The sequence below is a fragment of the Leucopleurus acutus genome (assembly GCF_964270905.1).
Source record: "Leucopleurus acutus genome assembly, chromosome: 16".
NCBI lineage: Eukaryota > Metazoa > Chordata > Mammalia > Artiodactyla > Delphinidae > Leucopleurus > Leucopleurus acutus.
In genome coordinates this window covers 42,457,427-42,478,111 of record NC_139158.1, presented here as the reverse complement: position 1 = coordinate 42,478,111, position 20,685 = coordinate 42,457,427, and the positions used below count along the sequence as shown (strand labels likewise).

Genomic DNA, 20,685 nt, shown 5'->3' with positions numbered 1-20,685 from the left:
GAGAAATGAAAGGTTTCCAAAGTTGTCATTAATTATTTAGCTACCATATTTTCAAAGTTAGGAAACGTCTTCAATTGTACTACAAGTAAGGAGAATACCTAGTTGAAAATACTAACTTCTAGTGTGAATTTTATGGGGCCTAAAAAACTGGTAAACACTTAGATGGAAAAAACCTAGAAAGTTGTTCAAGTGGTAATTAGTCATTCACTTAACAAAAGTTATAACATGAAAAACTACAACATTATCTAGCTTTCATTTTCTACCTACTAGATTTAGGATCTAAACAAATTATCAGAAAGACTTTCCTACAATATCAACTCCAGAAGCTAATTCCAAACAGTAAGCAACTTGCAGTGCTAATGACAGCCATATGGTTAACAAGTAACAAATGAGCCCTACTGGCCAAGGGAGGAAGGAACGCCTTACACCCAGGTGTGACAGTGGTAGTGCTTGAGAATGAGTTGATAGTAAAAATGACAGCGGCAGCAGCTACTTTTTTCTGAGCACCTATTTCCTATGTTACATGCTTTGGTTCATTTAAACCTCTCAACAGCCCAGAGGCAGCCCAAATAGTGGTAATATTTAGTTAAACACAGTGGTCAGACTCTCTGGGTTCAGATCTTAGTTCTGACACTGTGTGACTCTGATCAAATTACTTAAATTCTCTGTTCATATATAAAATACACAGCATTCGAAATATCTATGCTATATTATTTTTTTTTTTAAAGAAGATGTTGGGGGTAGGAATTTATTAATTAATTAATTTATTTTTGCTGTGTTGGGTCTTCGTTTCTGTGCGAGGGCTTTCTCTAGTTGTGGCAAGCAGGGGCCACTCTTCATCGCGGTGCGCGGGCCTCTATCGCGGCCTCTCTTGCTGCGGAGCACAGGCTCCAGACGCGCAGGCTCAGTAGTTGTGGCTCACGGGCCTAGTTGCTCCGCAGCATGTGGGATCCTCCCAGACCAGGGCTCAAACCCATGTCCCCTGCATTAGCAGGCAGATTCTCAACCGCTGCGGAATCAGGGAAGCCCTACGCTATATTATTATATATAATAATTGTAAGTACACATGGTCAATAAATGTTGGAAAAATACCCAGATACATTTTATCATCTATCACTTTAAGATGTACTCAACTTAGGCAAGAACTTAACTAAGTATTATCATTACTTTCCATACGATTTAAAGATATGTATGGAGAAAAAACTACATCTCCTAACAGTAGTAAATTTTACCTCAAGAAAGGTATGTTCTTGCTACAGAGTCTAATAAATGAAAATATTTATATAAAATATAAAAATATTAAAGGTCTGAGTTTAACCCCATGCTAAAATTCATCTGGAATCTTAAGGGACCCCAGACAGCCAAAAGAATCTTTAAAAAGAAAAATAAAGTTGGAGGACTCACATCTCCTGATTTCAAAACTGACTACAAAGCTACAGTAATTAAAACAGTATGGTGCTGGCATAAGACAGACATTCTGACCAATGGAATAAACAGCCCAGAAATAAACCATCATATGCACTCAAATGATTTTCAACAAGGGTGCCAAGACCACTCAGAGGGGAAAGGGCAGTCTCTCCAACAACCGGTCATGGGAAAATGGATATCCACATGCAAAACAATGAAGTTGGACCCTTACATTACACCACATACAAAAATTAACTCAAAATGGCTGAATGTCCTAAATGTAAGAGCCAGAACTATAAAACTCTTAGAAGAAAATGTAGGGAGCAAGCTTCGTGACACTGGATTTGGCAGTGATTTCTTAGACACCAAAAGCAAAGGCAACAACAACAAAATAGTCCAACAAAAATTGGACTTCATCAAAATCAATAATATATAAAGTACACCTATAATAAAACAACAAAAACCCAATTCAAAAACGGGCAAAGGACCTGAAAAGACAATTTTCCAAAACAAGATACATAAATAGCTAATAAGCACATGCAAAAAGAAATGATCAACATAATTAATCATTAGGGAAATGAAAAATCAAAACCACAGTGAGATACCACTTCACACCCATCCAGATGGCTACTATCAAAAAACCAAATAAATACTGGCAAGGGTGTGGAGAAACTAACTGATGTGCACTGCCTTACTTTTCCTCTAGACAATTTATACTACAGTGATAGTCAGCAAGTCATCTGCATGTTTATATACTTACTTATTCATTTAACGAACACTTACATAAATAACTTTATTTATTTTTACTTTACTACTTCCTGTTCTCCTATGCCTCCTCTCCCTCTATGTGACTCCTCTACAAAGCATCTTCAAAAACAACCTAAGTCCCCAATCTTTTTACCTATAACACAATATGCCCACAGAGTACAACACTTGCACAGCCCCAATCAACGGGTTGCATTTCCCACTATCATTCTGTTAAAGTAATATGAAATTCCTGTTACTACATAAATCAAAAGTCAACCCTAAAATCTCATAATTATTTCAATTGGTAAATTATTATTTATTCCCCTTTTCCTCCACAGTTCTCTTTGAGTTATTTTACTGGTCTCTGTACCCCAGAGAATAATCAGGGAAAAAGAATGAAAGCATGGTATTACCAAACATGCTTATCATTCTAGAAAAATATATGGTGGAAGAAGAGGTTAAAATGATTTGCTGAAAGGGACTTTGGTGTGAAACAACAATTGGCTTACTGTGTGAGAGGCATTCTTGTGTTTTACTGTCATCACACATTTTTTGAGTGGGAAATATCACCTTACATTTAGTACTAATTTTTACTGCCATTCTTTCTACAAAGTCTGTGAAAAGAATGGAATGAGAAAATAATATACACATAAATAAGAAATAAACTAAGTATGATTAATGTTAAGTATGTAAACTAAATTTCTAATACATTTTTCAAAAGTTTCCACAGAGTGTAAGTAGATCTCCACATGGACACTCTCATGTTTCTACATTGCTCAGCAATCTCACAAGGCGTCAGTGACTGAAAGGAGCAAGTCCCAAGTCCCGTTAATTAATCACAAAGGAGATAAAAAATATGATTAATGTATTTCAACCCATTTATTGTTTACCACAGTGTGACTATTAAAATATCAATCATTGCTAATCCCAGTTTGGATGGCAAAATATAGAAATTCTTTCATCCCATAAATCACGTTTGTGCACAGCTTTACCAAGAGAAAATTATTTTAACGAAAAGGAATAATGTCTAAATTTTACCTTGCCATGCATACTTCTTCCCATTCAAATCAACAGCAAAATCTTCTGGGTAGAAGTCAATTATACTAGAATCCTATACCAGGAAGACAAGTAAAGATTCAAAAAGTGAAGTCACATATTTCTGTTACAAAGAATTGGACATAACATTTGATCACGTTATCATGCCTGATAAGAAAATGAGCATCCTTTCCTTTTAAAAATGGTATTCCTTGGGCTTTCCTGGTGGCGCAGTGGTTGAGAGTCCGCCTGCCGATGCAGGGGACACGGGTTCGTGCCCTGGTCCGGGAAGATCCCACATGCTGCGGAGCGGCTGGGCCCGTGAGCCATGGCTGCTGAGCCTGCGCGTCCGGAGCCTGTGCTCCGCAACGGGAGAGGCCACGACAGTGAGAGGCCCGCGTACCACAAAAAAAAAAAAAAAAAGTATTCTTTAAATTGCAGGTCTAGTGAAACAGAATTAACTAATAAATTTATTTATTTTTGGCTGTGTTGGGTCTTCGTTGCTGCACACGGGCTTTCTCTAGTTGCGGCGAGCAGAGGCTACTCTTCTTTGCAGTGTACGGGCTTCTCACTGCGGTGACTCCTCTTGTTGCGGAGCACGGGCTCTAGAGCACAGGCTCGGTAGTTGTGGCACACGGGCTTTGTTGCTCCATGGCATGTGGGATCTTCCTGGACCAGGGCTCGAACCCATGTACCCTGCATTGGCAGGCAGATTCTTAACCACTGCGCCAGCAGGGAAGCCCCAACAATTATATTTTAAAAGAGGGGAAAAAAGGCATAATTATAGAGGAATTTTAAAGCAGACAGCTGTGGACCCAGTGTAGAGTGAAGAGCTTACTTACCCCACCTCCCAGCTGGGTCTCACTCCTCGCCCACAAAACCAGCTGGGCGGGGATTTCAAGCGGGCCAGCCTTAGCTCTAGCAGCCACCACACAGGCTGGAACAACCAAAAATAATAGCTTACAGGTAGGCTGAGAATAAAAAAACTGTTCTAAGAATTTCTCCCAAACACAAATGATTTTTTTTTTTACTAAGTTGGGTCCTGATGGCCAAGGAAAGCAGAAAAAGAATAAAGTGGTGAAAAATATACGGAACTCAAATACTATTACTTTTTTTCCTGCACTTCGCTCTCTTAACTATGAGATGCAAGACGAATTGTGGCTAATGTTGGTAAAATGTACGACAAAAATCCAGTTACCAACACACTCAAAATACTAAAAGACTCACGGGATCACTCATGAGCTTCCGCCATGATGGAGGTAGAAAGTTACCACTTGCAGCTGGAAAAACCCCCATAAGTTGTTCCAGTGGTTTAAACTGTAAAAAAGAAAAAAAAAAAACTTTAGCATACAACACACAATTTTTATCTAAGCCAAAATTCTATAAATTTTATGGCTCTAAATAGTTAAGCTTACCGGTTTGGTACCCTTCTCAAAATCAGAAGCCATATCTGCAATACCTTCAAAGTCTGAAGCGAATGGTGCATAATGGAATGGATAATACCACTTCCAGGACGCACAACCCTGCAATCATTAAAAACAGCAAACCCAAAAATCTATGTTAATGATATACACAGAAAAAAACAAATAAAAATTAGACTGTTAACCTATATATTCTATTTATAAAGCACGACTTCTAGTATATATTCCATGCATTAAGTTTTTCCACGAGTCCTAAGTTATTTTGATTAAATCTGAACTTTTTACTTCGAATCAATGGCCCCTTGATTTAAAAAATACTGCAAAACACCTTTAATAATCAGTAGTTAATACCAAACTTTATATTCACAAACACAATTTGGTGAAGATTTTTATCCTTATAATGTGTTTGGTGGCATTTCTTTCAACTCTAGAGCTGCCATCATCAAATAAAATGAAGAGCAGCTGCAGCTGACACTTACTGAGCCTACAGGTGAGGAAGGGACATCACTGTGATTGAGAGTAAAACAGGCAAAAGCTTCATCTTACTATTCCCTGTATTTTCAGGGAAAACTTTATCTTCATTATAAAAATATTTAAGTAAGCCCATCAAAACGGAAACAAGTTATACTCATAGAAAAAAGAAGTCTCCCTGATATATGTTTTCACTCTGTGCCTGGTGAATTAAAATCCTGGTAGGAGTAAAACATGAAATTAAAATATTTTATAGTTGATACTCAGCACATTAAATTACTTTCTACTTACTAATTTCAGATCACACCAAACTGAACTTGCTTCACCTCCGAGCACAAAACCAGATATTAACTATCTGTGTTACAATCCCCATGTCTACCTAACCTCTCATCAATCTGACATCCCAATTATCAAAGGCTTTAAGTCAGATACAGATGACTCCAATTAGAAAGCACTTCAAGTAACATCACTACCTTATACAGAGGAAATGGTATCATTCAAATTCCTTTCTAATTCTTAATAGTATTTTCCAGGCTTTGTCCTTTGTTCAGTCATTTAGTGACTATCTATTAGTTCCTCACTTATTTTTTTATTCCAATTAAAAAAACACTACACTTTAGTCATTTGAAAGACAAAGTATACTCAACCATACTCCCTGGTGTTGAAATCTTTTGACACAGCAAAAAAATAGCTTTGTTTATATATTAACACCTAAGGAGCTTTAGAAACAAATATTATTCAAAGTAATGAATTTCTAAATAGGAAGCTTAAAAAGAAGTCTAGGTTTAATCTCAGAATACAGCTCAATAATACACATTATTATAGAAATTATGTTCCTAAAATGACTAACTAGAGGTTTAGAGGAAAATATTCTCTTTGTACCTGGTAATAATATCGAAGAACCCAGCAGAGTCCTTCAACGTAAGACTGCACAACTTTACGTCGGAATTTCTCATCAGCTGCATCAACATCAAATTTGTTTTTGTAGTACCGCTGTTTCCAACCAGCTTCCCATAACCTACAAACCAGGCAAAGCCAGTGTATGCTGAATTAACATGGTAACTGTCTACCTGTTTATCACCAAATCAATTTATATTTAATGTCCAGGTGAAATGTAAATGAGTTAAACAGTAATGCTAACAAACACGGTTTCATTTAACGATTTCTAAAAAGTCCGCTTTCACAGGATTTATTACCAACTTAAAGAGAGTTAAACATCAAAAACTCAAACACTGATTCCAGTAAGAGCATTATAAAACTACATTTAAAAAAAGAATAATCACTTATGCTAAAGTAGATACAGAACACTTGTTTGCTCGAATTTTCACACTGTTTTACATGCTTTTTGATTGTGGAATAATTCTAAAACTACATTTTTTTTTTTAAATTAACTTTTTGGGTGCATTGGGTCTTCGGTGCTGCGCGCGAACTTTCTCTAGTTGCGACGCGTGAGCTTCTCATTGCGGTGGCTTCTCTTGTTGCGGAGCACAGGCTCTAGAGCTCGCAGGCTTCAGTAGTTGCGGCATGTGGGCTCAGTTGTTGTGGCTCTTGGGCTCTAGAGCGCAGGCTCAGTAGTTGTGCACAGACTTAGCTGCTCCGCGGCATATGGGATCTTCCCAAGCCAGGGATCGAACCCATGTCCCCTGCACTGGCAGGCGGATTCTTAACCACTGCGCCACCAGGGAAGTCCCTAAAGCTACACTTTAAAATTTGCTGAAGATATTTTTATATAGTTCAAGTTCCTCAGTTTGTTAAAATATATTTAAACTATACAGAGAAAGTCAATTAAATTACTTAAAAAAAAAAGAATTGCATGGGTAATTCTTTTAAAGGTAAAAAGTGATTTATAAAAGAATAATCTAGAAACCAGGCAGAAATTATATGTATAACTAACCTACTCTCCCTATGCTTGGGCCTCTTTGAGCTAAGAGTTGAAGGGAAGGACACGCATGCACATGTACACACGTATGTATGTATGTATGTATATTCTGGTAAAACTTAAAAGCAGGTCAATTAATTCACTAATTTATCATTAATCACTGAAAATACAATGTGAAGAACCACAAATTACTCATTTCTCATTCTCCAAGAGATGAAAACATCTTCTTAAAGGAACACAAAGAAGCCAAAAAAAAATTTTTTTAATTAGCACAGATCAAGAACACCAAGATGATTCTACAGTAAGGCCATTTTGTACCATGTGCCAGAGCTTACAAATTAACTGCAGTCATGTTTCAGAATACAGGTATGCCCTGCTTTTCAAAAGTTCACTTTACACCACTTTGCTTTTACAAAAGACTCTCATTAATACCTGTTTTCTCTAATAGAAAGAAATGCAGAGATTTCGCTTAAAAAAAAAAAAAGGCAGAAAATGGGAATCTCGTTTAGCACATTTGTTTTCAGCGTGCACCCCAGAAGGAGTGGCCCCGCCAGCCCCTTCCCCAGGAATCACACTCAGCGTCTTAGCATCTGCCGCCAGAGCTGTGAGCTGTGTCTGTGAGCATCTGGGCTTTATCTCCATTTATTTTGTGCAGCAAGACGTGACCTAAGGTAACTCCTTCTTTACGCCATTTCGGCTCTGAAAGATTTCATAGGCCCCATCCACTTTCGGATACTGGGGGAAACCCGCACATATTACCAATTTTAATTTCCCGCATACACAAAGGATTCACAGAACATCAATCAGGAGAACTATCCTCTATCCATGATGTGGATTATCACCATTTTACAGAAAATATGAACAAAATAAATGCTAAGAATCCCAAGCATTTCTTGAGAAGCATTTCTACCTTGATTATCCCCAGCACCTGAATTAAATAATAAAGTACTAAATAAATCAAGTTTACTATTAAGCTAGTATTGATCATGATGACCTCAGAGTAAAACAAAAGATACTCTAAGAGGAAATCCACTGTTATAGAAGCAGAGGATAAAAACTCAGGTCAGGTAAATGTTCGATGACCAGTCATCACAGATATTAGAATCTAACATCAAAGAACATTTCTAATTATAAACACACCACCCACATCCTATATAAGAAGCACGAGATATGGACCACCATTGTTTACTTAACTCTGAACTATATCATTTTTGCTAAATTCTTAATGAGTTACATTTATTAAGACTGTTGGCCTTTTGCACTTGGAGTCCAGGATTCAAACCTAGATTTAATTACAGGAGAGGCTGTTAATCTTATTATATAATGATCTCCAACTTCTGGACAAATTAAAGAATCAAAGTTTCCCATTATAAATGTTAAGTATGGGACTTCCCTGGTGGCACAGTGGTTAAGAATCCGCCTGCCAATGCAGGGGACTCGGGTTCGAGCCCTGGTCCGGGAAGATCCCACATGCCATGAAGCAACTAAGCCCATGTGCCCCAACTGCTGAGCCTGAGCTCTAGAGCCCACGAGCCACAACTACTGAAGCCTGTGTGCCACAACTACTGAAGCCCATGGGCCTAGAGCCCGTGCTCTGCAACAAAGAGAAGCCGCCTCAGTGAGAAGCCTGCACACCGCAACGAAGAGTAGCCCCCACTCACCACAACTAGAGAAAGCCCACGTGCAGCAACGAAGACCCAACGCAGCCAAAAATAAATAAATTTTTTAAAAAATAAAATAAATGTTAAGTATACAGCTACAGGGAAACTTCTCTGTCATGAAATATAACTATGCATATACAAGTCTGTGTTTTTTAAAAAATATACATATTTATTTCTTAACCAAATAAGTTCTACATATTTCATCTTGAGGAAGAAACTTTTCAACTAAGAAGATTAAAGCAAACCATATCAAGTATCCAAGTGTAACTGAACTTTCTGGGTTAAGCAGCTTGAAAATGTAATCTCCACGCAGTGACCTTCAGATCACACAGTCAGAGCTAAACACCTCATGCCCAGCCCATCTAGCGCCCGCTCTCAGAGGGAAAAGTGGCTTGGAGGACGAAAACCTGCATACTAATCTAGATACTTAGGTTTAACAGCTATAGCTTACACATCTCACTGGAATTTACTGACTATTCTAACCCTCCACATTAATTACTTGTGGATAAAAAGATCACAGGCAAGCATCTGAAGGCACTGCTGCTCTGAGCTAATAGCATTAATTAGACCGCCTCTATTTCAGCAATTTGCTAACAAGGTGCTACCAAAAAATGGCTTCACCTGACGTTATCCTCTGGCTCAGGTTCACTGTCACTGTCTTCCACTTTTCGCTTAATTCCTCCTCTCGGAGATGGGGAGCCATCAGAAGTGAAACTCGCATTAGGAGACACTGAAGGACTCTGCAGGCAATTATGACATTAGAGAGGAAGGACTTAATTATTCATTTCACATAAGAAGTTACATCCAACTGCTACTACCACCATGCTTCACGGTAATACATTTTTTAAGGCTGTTAAATAGATATTAGTAAACGTATTTAGAAAGCACAAAGACTGATCTTGGCCTATTGCACTTCCCCAAAGAAGAGTAATATGATACCAAGCTTCCTATGCTTAAACTCAAAAGAATCTGAACATTCTTAGGGTAAAAACTGCTTCAGAAGAAAAAAGAAAAATTTAATTTTATAAATTTAAAAAATTAATACTTAAATATTTATTTTCTTTGGTGATTCGCTGATCTTATGAATTCACGATCACCTTCCACCAATCAAACAGCAAAACGGTAAAGGGGGAAAAAGATAAATAAATTAGTAATACATAAAATAGTCAAGCGGGTGAAAATAAAGTTAAATGGTATGTGTTCAACCTAGTATAACCACTCTGGAAAGCAACAGTTTAGTAATAAGGCTCTGCCAGATAACTGTTAAATTATTTTACATACACTATTTTAAAATTCAATGTACAAATAAAAATCTATTGGTCATCTTAGAAAAATGCACATCTTATTAGTATTTCAAAGACTTGGATACCACTTTAAATTCAGTATTATCTCTTCCCTTTGTACTTAACTCAACGAAGATAGGCACACCCTACAGTATTTTAATTTTAACTAAAAAATTAAAGTCTTCTGCAACTTTAGTTTTATGTTAAATGACCAAAAACACAAGTGGCAAAAAAGGTTTTCATAGTAAAGGTTTTGTTCTATTATTCACAATATATTAGATATTTTGAGTAAATTGAATTTTTTAAATTGAGAGCTCAGGAGGCTATTTTGTTGATACTATAATTAGCATAAAGGCAGTTCATACCACAGGCTAAGAAAGTTTGTTACAACAAAGCAAAATTATATTTCACATAGAGCTTATAACACTTTCCTTCTAAAAACGTATAGTATCAATTTTACTCATGATATCGTATGGCCAATACTGTCCAAAACCCCTCACAAAACCCAGTAAAAAAATAAATCCAGGAAGGCACTGTTGCACTGGGAAAATGAGATGGGTATTTTCAGTCAGACAGACCTGGGTTTGAAATACCAAACCAGCCTTTCTCCGTGTATGGCCTTGGGCAATTTATTTAACCTGTCAGCCTCAACTTGAAATGGAGATGCTACTGTTCTCTATCTTAACAGATTACTGCAGGGATTAAACAGAAACACCACATGTGGAAGATCAATAGCACACCTGACTCACTAAGTCATCACTTTTATTTTTAAACCCCACACTGATCCATTTGGATTAAATTATGAAGGGAAGTTGGGTAAAAAGCAAACTTTCCCAAATTGACAAAATATAAATTCCATCTTTAGATAACAAAAATAATATACCTTCAAGGAAAACACGAAAGGCGGGTGTCTGCTCTTTAATGCTAACCCCCCCCACTGCTCTTTTCTCCTCTCCCTCTACCAACAAAAGGATTCCTTCCTAAACATACCAGATTCATAACAAGTCATAAAAATTTTTTTAAAATGCTGTTTTGTAATCATATTCTGTTAATTGAGAATGGCTGCAGATATAATGAAACCATACTTCAGAATGCAAAAATTAAAAACACATATTTATGAAGAAACAGAAGCCGTCTGATAAAACACTGTCAATGTTCACCGTCAGCAGACATTGGTCAAGTACTGCAGACTAACACGCCCAAACAGCTCAAAAAAATCAGTAAACAAAAATAAACAAAAACACACCAAAAGAGCAAAACTCCATAACTTTAAAGGCCCTCTTTAACTGAACTGGTAATATGCCTTCATGATTACTTTAAATTCAGAACATTCTAGATGAAAATCCCTCTTTGCAAAGACTCCAAAAGAAATACACTGTCAAGAGGAATTAATACAGGATCAAATAAGCAACGTAAACACCAACCTCCCCACTCTCACTCCCCTGGGAGACGTTACTAATCAACAGTGGATCTGGTTCTGTGGAGCAGGACTGTAATACTGCAATCCTTCTCAGGGCAATCACAGGTGACAAAGTTTAAACCTACTGCCTCCCTGACATTAAGAAAAAAGCATTCTATCATATCATCAATATGGTGTTTGAGAATGCCAGTCACTTTCAGTTCCACTCTGTGGGGACTGTAGTCACTATGATCTTAAATGATGGACATCAGCTTTTTCTGTTCTACTCAAGTGTCTCACTGCAATCCCTTTCACTGACCTTCCACATCTCACTCTGTATAAGAAAAAAAAATCAAAAATAGATACATGTACATGTATACGTCTGGCCAAAACGTTTGTTGGTCTTTTTCCATTAAGATGGCTCTAGTAGCGCTCAGTTGTCTTTAACTTCATTTGAAACAATTTTCTTTTCTTTTTTATGGCTACGTTGGGTCTTTGTTGCTGCACGCAGCTTTCTCTAGTTGAGGTGAGCGGGGGGGGGGGGGGGGGGCTACTCTTCTTTGCGGTGCGTGGGCTTCTCATTGCAGTGGCTTCTCTTATTGCGGAGCACAGGCTCCAGGCGCGCGGGCTTCAGTAGTTGCAGCACGCGGGCCCCAGAGCGTGTGGTCTTCAACGGTTGTGGCACATGAGCTCAGTAGTTGCACCTTGTGGGCTCTAGAGCATGGGATCAGTAGTTGTGGCGCACAGGCTTAGCTGCCCCGCAGCATGTGGGATCTTCCTGGACCAGGGATCGAACCCGTGTCCCCTGCACTGGCAAGCAGATTCTTAACCACTGGACCACCAGGGAAGTCCGAAACAATTTTCTTAGATTGTATTGTGACAGCTGTCACATCAGTGTGCATTTTAAAAAAAACATCAAGATTGGTGAATTTTTGTGTAGCCATTTTAATATTGAAGATGGAAGAAAAAAGCAACATTTTTGGCATATTATGCTTTATTATTTCAAGAAAGGTAAAAACACAACTGAAACGCAAAAAAAGATTTGTGCAGCGTATGGAGAAGGTGCCGTGACTGATCGAATGTGTCAAAAGTGGTTTGCGAAGTTTCATGCTGGAGATTTCTCGCTGGACGATGCTCCACAGTCGGGTAGACCAGTTGAAGTTGACAGAGATCAAATCGAGACATTAACTGAGAACAGTCAATGTTATACCACACGGGAGATAGCTGACATACTCAAAATATCCAAATCAAGTGTTGAAAATCATTTGCACCAGCTTGGTTATGTGAATTGCTTTGATGTTTGGGTTCCACATAAATTAAGTGAAAAAAACCTTCTTGACTGTATTTCCACATGTGATTCTCCACTGAAACGTGAGGAAAACGTTCCGTTTTTAAAACAAATCGTGATGGGTGATGAACAGTGGACACTGTACAATAATGTGGAACGGAAGAGATTGTGGCGCAAGTGAAATGAACCACCACCAACCACACCAAAGGCCAGTCTTCCTCCAAAGAAGGTGATGTTGTGTATGTGGTGGGATTGGAAGGGAGTCCTCTATTATGAGCTCCTTCCGGAAAATCAAACGATTAATTCCAACATATACTGCTCCCAATTAGATCAAATGAAAGCAGCACTCGACGAAAAGCATCCGGAAAAGACAGAAAACGCATAATCTTCCATCAGGATAACGCAAGACCGCATGTTTCTTTGATGACCAGGCAAAAACTATTACAACTTGGCTGGGAAGTTCTGAGTCATCTGCTCTCTTCAGACATTGCACCTGTGGATTTCCATTTATTTTGGTCTTTACAAAATTCTCTTAATGGAAAAAATTTCAATTCCCTGGAAGGCTGTAAAAGGCACCTGGAACAGTTCTTTGCTCAAAAAGATAAAAAGTTTTGGGAAGATGGAATTATAAAGTTGCCTGAAAAATGGCAGAAGGTAGTGGAACGAAACGGTGAATACGTTGCTCAATAAAGTTCTTGGTGGAAATTAAAAATGTGCTTTTATTTTTACTTAAAAACCAAAGGAACTTTTTGGCCAACTATATATAAGTGAATCATTTTGCTGTACACCTGAAACTAACAGAACATTGTTTTTTTTGTTTTGTTTTGTTTTTTAACTAATTTATTTTGGCTGCATTGGGTATTCATTGCTGCATGCGCGTTTTCTCTGGTTGCGTCGAGCAGGGGCCACTCTTTGTTGCAGTGAGCGGGCTTCTCATTGCGGTGGCTTCTCTTGTTGTGGAGCACGGGCTCTAGGTACATGGGCTTCAGTAGTTGCAGCACATGGGCTCCATAGTTGTGGCTCAGGGGCTCTAGAGCACAGGCTCAGCCATTGTGGCGCACGGGCTTAGTTGCTCCGCGGCATATGGGATCTTCCCGGACCAGGGCTCGAACCCGTGTCCCCTGCATTGGTAGGTGGATTCTTAACCACTGCGCCACCAGGGAAGTCCCAGAACACTGTTAATCAACTATACTCCAGTATAAAATAAAAATTAAAAAAAGAAAACAAAACTCAAACAGAACAAAAAAAAACACAACAAAAAGGCAGGCTTCTTCTCTTGGGAGATGCAAAACCTCATTTCTCAAATTCCAAATCTAAGGTCCTAAAACTTCTAATTGTGAATTTATGGGAATATAAATTCAATCAGTCTCTTGATATGGCAAAAATTCCACATACAGGATTGCCCTATAAAAAGGGATTTTATCATCAATAGGATAACTAATAGAAAAATAAAACTTAAATATCCAAACTTATGCAATTTCCTTGCATCTATCATAGTAAAAGTTTACATAGTATCTTTTCTCCCTTTACAAAACTCTCTCTCTCTCATGCCTACTAGCCTGAAATAAGCAATAGCTTTATCTGCTGTATGTGTGTGTTAGTTCATGGTCTATTCCCTCACCCCTGCTTGCTGTCTTGCCGTGTGCTCTGAGCTCTTGGTCTTCTGTCAATACAACAGGAAGCTAATGGACAGAGTAAAGCCTTGCTGGCTGAAATGATCTGCTCACGCAGCTTGGATTACAAAGTTCAAATAAGGAGGGATACCATGAGGCAAATCCATTCTGAGTTCGGTAGTGAGAACTACCTTAAAACACATGCTCGGATCTATTCTATGACTGAGTTGGAGAGGGAAGCTTAGGCAGTAAGGAGTACCTGTATTTAACAGACTGAGGAATACCATTCTGCAAAATGCCCATAACTGATCCCTGGAAGGAAAGGGGAAATTAGGCAGCAAAACCCTCCCTTGTCTCTCACGCCAGAGACGTGAGACATTTGGATGTCCCCTCATGCTTCTAGCACCATCACCACTGTACCTTTGGGGGAAGAGGGAAGCACTGTGGCCCATGTGCATTACAGAGACACTGCAGCCACTTAGCCAACTGTATTTACATGCATTTTCTTTCTTTTCACATCATTTAGATATTTTCATATTGATAAAGAATTTAATAGAATTAAAAATATCTCTCAAGGCAAAAGAAATTGAGAAAAACTATAAAACAAAACAACCCCAGGCTAAATGATCAAATTCACACACAACTACAGGGGCATCTGATAAGTCACCACCCTTCAAAGCTACATAAAAGTGAGTCACTTACAGAGTTATTCTGCATCCTCATTTCATAGGCTGCTTGTCTCGGATTATGGGCTACTTGAGATCCTGGTGAGTTTCTTGAACCAAGGGCATGAGGGGTTAATATTCCACCAGGAGAGAAAGATGGTTGATCTCTCTAACATACATGGAAATAAATGAATGTAGAAATTAAAATTAAATCACAACACAGTTAGATGACAGGAAGAAAAGAGGGCAATAGAAAGAGTCCCCACTGTAAGCACTTAAAAGACGAAATGGATTTCTGTTAACATGACAGGGTTGTCTACACTTTGATATAATGGTAACTTACTCTGTAAACAACCGTTTGTAATAGTAACTCTGCTCTAAAAGTACATATAATTCACTGTTCTGGTATATACACGTGGAGTTTGAGAATGCCCGTCACTTGCAGTTCCACCCTGTGGAACTGTTCAAGTCTCATTAGGCTGTTCTACTACGTTTACTTACAATTTCTGAACACATTCAAGACATAATTTTAGGCAAATAAAAATAACAAATAATAAATAACTATAACATTTACCTTAATGGTAAAAAAAATAAGTCAAGAGTTTAACTTCTACTCAGGAAATACAGCTTTTATTTACCCTTCACCTTGCTAGAATTTAACTCTTTATTGCCAATTAATTACAGCTATACTATAGCTATAGCTATACTAGGTGACGGTTGTGGCTGACTGATAAACAGATGTTTTAAAAACAGACATTGACTGAAAGGAAATAATAATATATGGTACAAACTATTATATATAAAATAAATAAGCTACAAGGATAGAATGTACAACACAGGGAATATGGCCAATATTTTATAATACCTGTAAATAGAATATAACCTTTAAAAAGTGTGAATCACTATTATATATACTATACTGTACATAATATACTCTAATCACCTGATTATATAATATTATACATCAAATATACCTCAATTTTTTAAAATTAATTAAAAAAAGAAAAAAAATAAAGTAGAAACCAAATATGCTCCTCCCAATCTAAGTGGTTTGCAACTACCTGCAACAATAAATTACTCTTCTCCCTTCTAGGTTCCTGAAATTGCTCAAATCCAATAAAATATGATAATAAGAGGCAGTCCCTCAACTCCATGAATTTAAAATCCAGGAAGGAAGACAACATTCACCAGAGATAAAGGAAAGGACTGCTCAACCTGGACCACAAGCAGAGGCAGCAAGGGAGGCCGTGGAGAAGACAAGGTGTGCGGGGCTTGGAGTAGGAATCTTCTGGAGCAGCCAAAGGGGGGCAAGGCTCTAGGTCAGGAGCAACATGGTGTATTTAGAGGACAGCAGGGGAAGGGCTGGAGGCCAGAATTCAACCAGGCCACGGTGCACTCTGCAAGGCAGACTGAGAGAGAACTGGATTCTGAGGGGACTAAGGAGTCACTGGTGATTTCCGAGCAGAGAAACAACAAAGCTATGGGTATCTTGTTCTAGGAAGATTAACCTGACAAAGATAGAGACAGAGTATAGTGACTTGTAAGGGGAAACAAAGGGTTGACTGCTTTTATTACAAAAACAGTATCTGATTATTGTAAAAAAAACCTCTTCAACAGCTAAATGCAACCTGCCCCCTCCTGCCCATCAAGTGTTTCCCTTCAGACTCCAGAGAGCTTAGAAAGGACTTCTTTAAAATCAATACCAGGCAGGAAGGCAGCTGGGTGGGCGCCACGTCCCTAACCAACTCCCAGCCCGTAAGGAATAAAGAGCTATTGTAATGAACATCTTCCTCCCAAATCGTAAACTGATACCATTGCCAGTCTTATGATATTAGCTAAAACTCACCTTCATTCTCTTTCTTTTTTCTTTCTGTCGTCTTCTAAAACTGTCCTAAAAGTATAAAATCCACATATTCTGTCAAATAATTACACAAAAATGTAAGAGTTAAACATTACCAGGAATGATTCGGGAGACAATTAAAGTTTTAAAGGAAGACCCCAGAAACCTAGGTACATAATTAAACCAGGCAATGGACTGTATGTTCAAAGTGCTGCTTATCAGAACTGCAGATGGATAGAGAGCATTCTAAATTGAGTTTAGATACAATTTAAAATGTTCCTCAAATTTTTTTTCAGGTAGTTTTTAACATCATTTCAGGAAAGAATGCAAGAGTCATGACAAGGACCCTTGGTTTTTCCCTGGAGTGAACAGGCTGCCAATAATGGAGAAGATACACATAAGTAAGAAAACAATTCTTTAAGTTGTAGCTGAAGATAGTTAATAATGAAGATGACAATTTTTAAAAATCAACACGACAATTTAATAATGGGCCTCTATTACCTAAAAAGGGCTGGACAGTTTCTAGCGCTGTCACATGTGTGGCACAAGTGGGTAAAGAGAGCAGTGGGGCTCTATGCAAACACTACCCACCAAGATTGCAACAAGTCAACCTAATGAAAGAAGGAAGAAAATTCAGATGTCTATACTGTTTATTCTGGGCCAGTTAAATTCACAGGAAAGCGTCCAGTCTGCCTTGATTCTTCCCTCCACTCATTTTCAAAATGTAGCCATAGTTTCAACTAGACAGGATTTAGGGTTGACCTTGCTCTCCCCCAGGTGAGCCACTCAAAGGCCCCCTTTCCCCAGAAAGCACTCCTCCCACGCCTGCATTTCTGTTGAGTGTCCAGGCACTGAAACGACAGCTAAGGTGACCACGGCAGGTACTATACTGACTGTCACCCTACTCGCAGCACTTCCACCCACAACAGGACACCTAACGAGATGTGAGCTTTGTGCTTTCTGCAGGAGGGGCTGAATGCTGGATACCTGGGGACCTACTCCTGAAAACCTCCTAAGACGTGAACACCACCCACTTCTCTGATGAAGCTTTGCCCCTGTTGTTAAGGAAACGTCTCTTATCTGACCACGACGACTCCTTCTGGAATGGTGCCCTCTGCACTGGGCTGCCAGGACACCACACTCACCTGGTTCTTTCACTCCTGCTGCTGCCTTCACTCAACAGCCTCCCAGCCCCCATGCTGTCCCTGTAACGCTGGCGCCCCTCCGGGCCCGATACTTGGACCTCCCCACTTCCCTGCGCTCACAGAAGGAATCCTCTCGTCTCATGACTCTCCAGCCAGAGCCTCTCCCAACTCAACACCCCCACCCTCACGTCTCAAGCTTGACGTGTCCAAAACAGAACCCCACCCCCAGCCCTGCACCTCCCAGTCTTCTCATCACAGCTGCTCAGACCAGACCGTCTTTCATCTGCTCAGAAAAAATGCCTTAGAGTCATTCTTGACACCTTTCCTTCTCTCACACCTAGGATTTCATCCCCCATTGGTTCCTGCTTCAGCATACGTTCAGAATCCAGCCACCTATTCTCACCTTCACTGCCACCGTGCTGGCTCCCCTGGATTATTGCAAAGGAGCCTCTTAACTGGGCTCACTGCTTCTGCCTTTACCTCCATACAGCAGCCACAGTGATGGCTTTACAGTACGTGTCAGATCTGTCACTTTTATGCTTCAGTGATGCAGACTGAAAGCTGAAGTCCTGTCAGTGACCTAGAGGGCTCTACCAGATCCATCGTCTTTCTGACCTCTTCTCCTACTCGCTTCCCTTTGCTTCCTCTGCTCCCACCACAGTGGCTCCCGGCTCCTCGCTGTTCTAAACATCCTGCGTATGCTCCTGCCCTAGAGCCTTTGCACGGACTGTTCCCTGTCTGAAATGCTCTTTCCGCACACATCTGCCTGGCTCACTCCCTCACATCCTTCAGGTCTTTTCTCAAAGCCATCCGTCAGTGAGGCCTTCTCCAGCCACCTTTTCTAGGGTTGCAACCTCCCCAGACACTTCCTGCCCTGCTTTAGTTTCCTTCATGGCACTCAGCACTCTCTAACACCCTGCACACTACACTTCGTTTTTGTGTTGATTGTCCATTTCCCCCGGAAGAATGTTAGCTCCATGAGGTCAGAAATTTCGTCTGCTTTTTTGCTTCATTTTTTGTTGTATCAGTAACGCTCAGAATACTACCTGACACACAGTAAACAAGAAATATTTGCTGAGTAAATGAACATTTGCAAGATGAAAGGCAAACATCAAAACTCATTAAATAAAAACTATACGTTTCTGACCTAACTGTTCAATTTTAATAACAAATATTGATGTATTCCTATTCTACTATCTATTTTGCTATTTTTAAGGGAGGTGGCTGCGTAAGCAGAACAAGTCCACCTGGACGGACCTTACTGATCTTTAATCTTTTTGTGTGCTATGAATTCCTCTCGAAATCTGTCAAAAGCCGTGGACACACTTCCCTAGATACTTTTATATTGAATTCCCCAGACACTTCCCCACCAAGTGAGCCAGATACTTTTATATTGAATTTCCGAGGGTTCATTAATTTCCCCAATGCCCAACCATGCTAACAGACATCATATGATGTCAAGGACACCAAAAAAGATCCAAAGCTGTAAAACGCCCTCTCTGCCAGGCCAGCTGGAAACCACATGACATACTTAAATCTGAAGCACTTTGGAGTCTATCAAATCCTATACATCCAATTCTAATGCCAAATACCATCAATATTTAATAGTACAGAATCTGCTAAAGCCACCTCAAAGGACTTGTCTAACATGAGATTTTTACACCAAGTAGTACACAGTATATATAGTTTATTCCTTAAGCAAAATGGCAGCAGTTCGAGTGGAGCCACTGTAATTGTTGAAGACTTAGTTAAAAACGGCTGTTCTGGTAGACATTTGATATCCCAAAGTTAGTTATTTGAATTTTACATGTGAAGATTATCAAATACCAAAGGCTTTGAAAGAATGCCTACAGTCCACTCACTGTTACACAAAATGGTACCCAAAGTTCTAAAGAAGAGGCCCCTAACTACAGTACACAAAACTGAAGAGAACATAAAATCTTGTCAGAGACAATGACATGTTTTAATCTGTTAGGAAATCGTGACACAAGGTAGTGACATTATGTTGCTATTTGCTCACAAGAGCCATGTGACTTGTAGAAAATCAGTTTCTAAGCGCTCTCCTCCACTTGCTCTCTGCTCATTTTACCCACTGCTGGTCTCCCTGGCGACTCCCCATGGTCATCCTCCAGCCCACTCTGCCTCCAGGCTGCTGCCCCTCCAGCCCTCAGCTCCCGAGGGCATCTCGAGCCCTGGCTGAAGACTAGGGGCCTGTCCGTCCTGCTCTGACACCTCAGGCAGCGCGGAAGGCTTCTCCTCTCTCTAGGGACGTCCTCCCCCGGCCCCGCCTTCTCCTTAAACGTCCACACTCCTCAAGGCTCCTCACGGAGGCACTTTCACGCTATGTGAGCTTCCAGGGACATCAAGTTCACACTCATGACGGGAGGCATCTCCCACATGCCAATGGTTCTCAAATCTCCTTTCAAAAGACTTATGACCTGCGCTCTACATATATCCATCTAATAGGTTCATGGACTTTTCTCCTCTCAGGTGTCCTGTGGCCCCTCAAACTCAGTACCTCCAAAACGAAACTCACTTCTACCTTATCCCCACCCCATCCTGCTCTACCCCTGGGGCTTGCTACCTTGGTGAATGGCACCAGCAAACTCCCAACTACCCCAGGCAGAAACCTGGACTTCTCACCTAAGCACTCACCCTATCACAGGTAACTAATTCCCGGGTGCTTTGTGACTTTATTTCCTTTTTTTATGTCTACATTTCTTACACAGAGCTGAAACCACCTGCCTTGACTGATGTAATCCCACCCAGACCCCCTATACTCTGCCACCAGAGTACAGAGTTCCTAGGTTCAGAGCATAAACAGTGCCTAT

The 20,685-nt window shown here is 39.7% G+C and overlaps 1 protein-coding gene across 1 annotated transcript in view; it reads right to left on the bottom strand.

The window, feature by feature from the left end:
- XRN2 (5'-3' exoribonuclease 2) overlaps positions 1-20,685 on the bottom strand; it is an 80,280-nt gene that overhangs the window by 33,294 nt on the left and 26,301 nt on the right. Inside the window, exons 14-20 of the mRNA XM_082856291.1 lie at positions 16,716-16,760; positions 14,907-15,038; positions 9,243-9,361; positions 5,964-6,099; positions 4,605-4,712; positions 4,417-4,506; positions 3,193-3,265 (exon numbers count right to left, since the gene is read on the bottom strand). Of these exons, the coding sequence (XP_082712417.1) occupies positions 3,193-3,265; positions 4,417-4,506; positions 4,605-4,712; positions 5,964-6,099; positions 9,243-9,361; positions 14,907-15,038; positions 16,716-16,760 (703 nt within the window). The remainder of the gene's footprint in view (positions 1-3,192; positions 3,266-4,416; positions 4,507-4,604; positions 4,713-5,963; positions 6,100-9,242; positions 9,362-14,906; positions 15,039-16,715; positions 16,761-20,685) is intronic.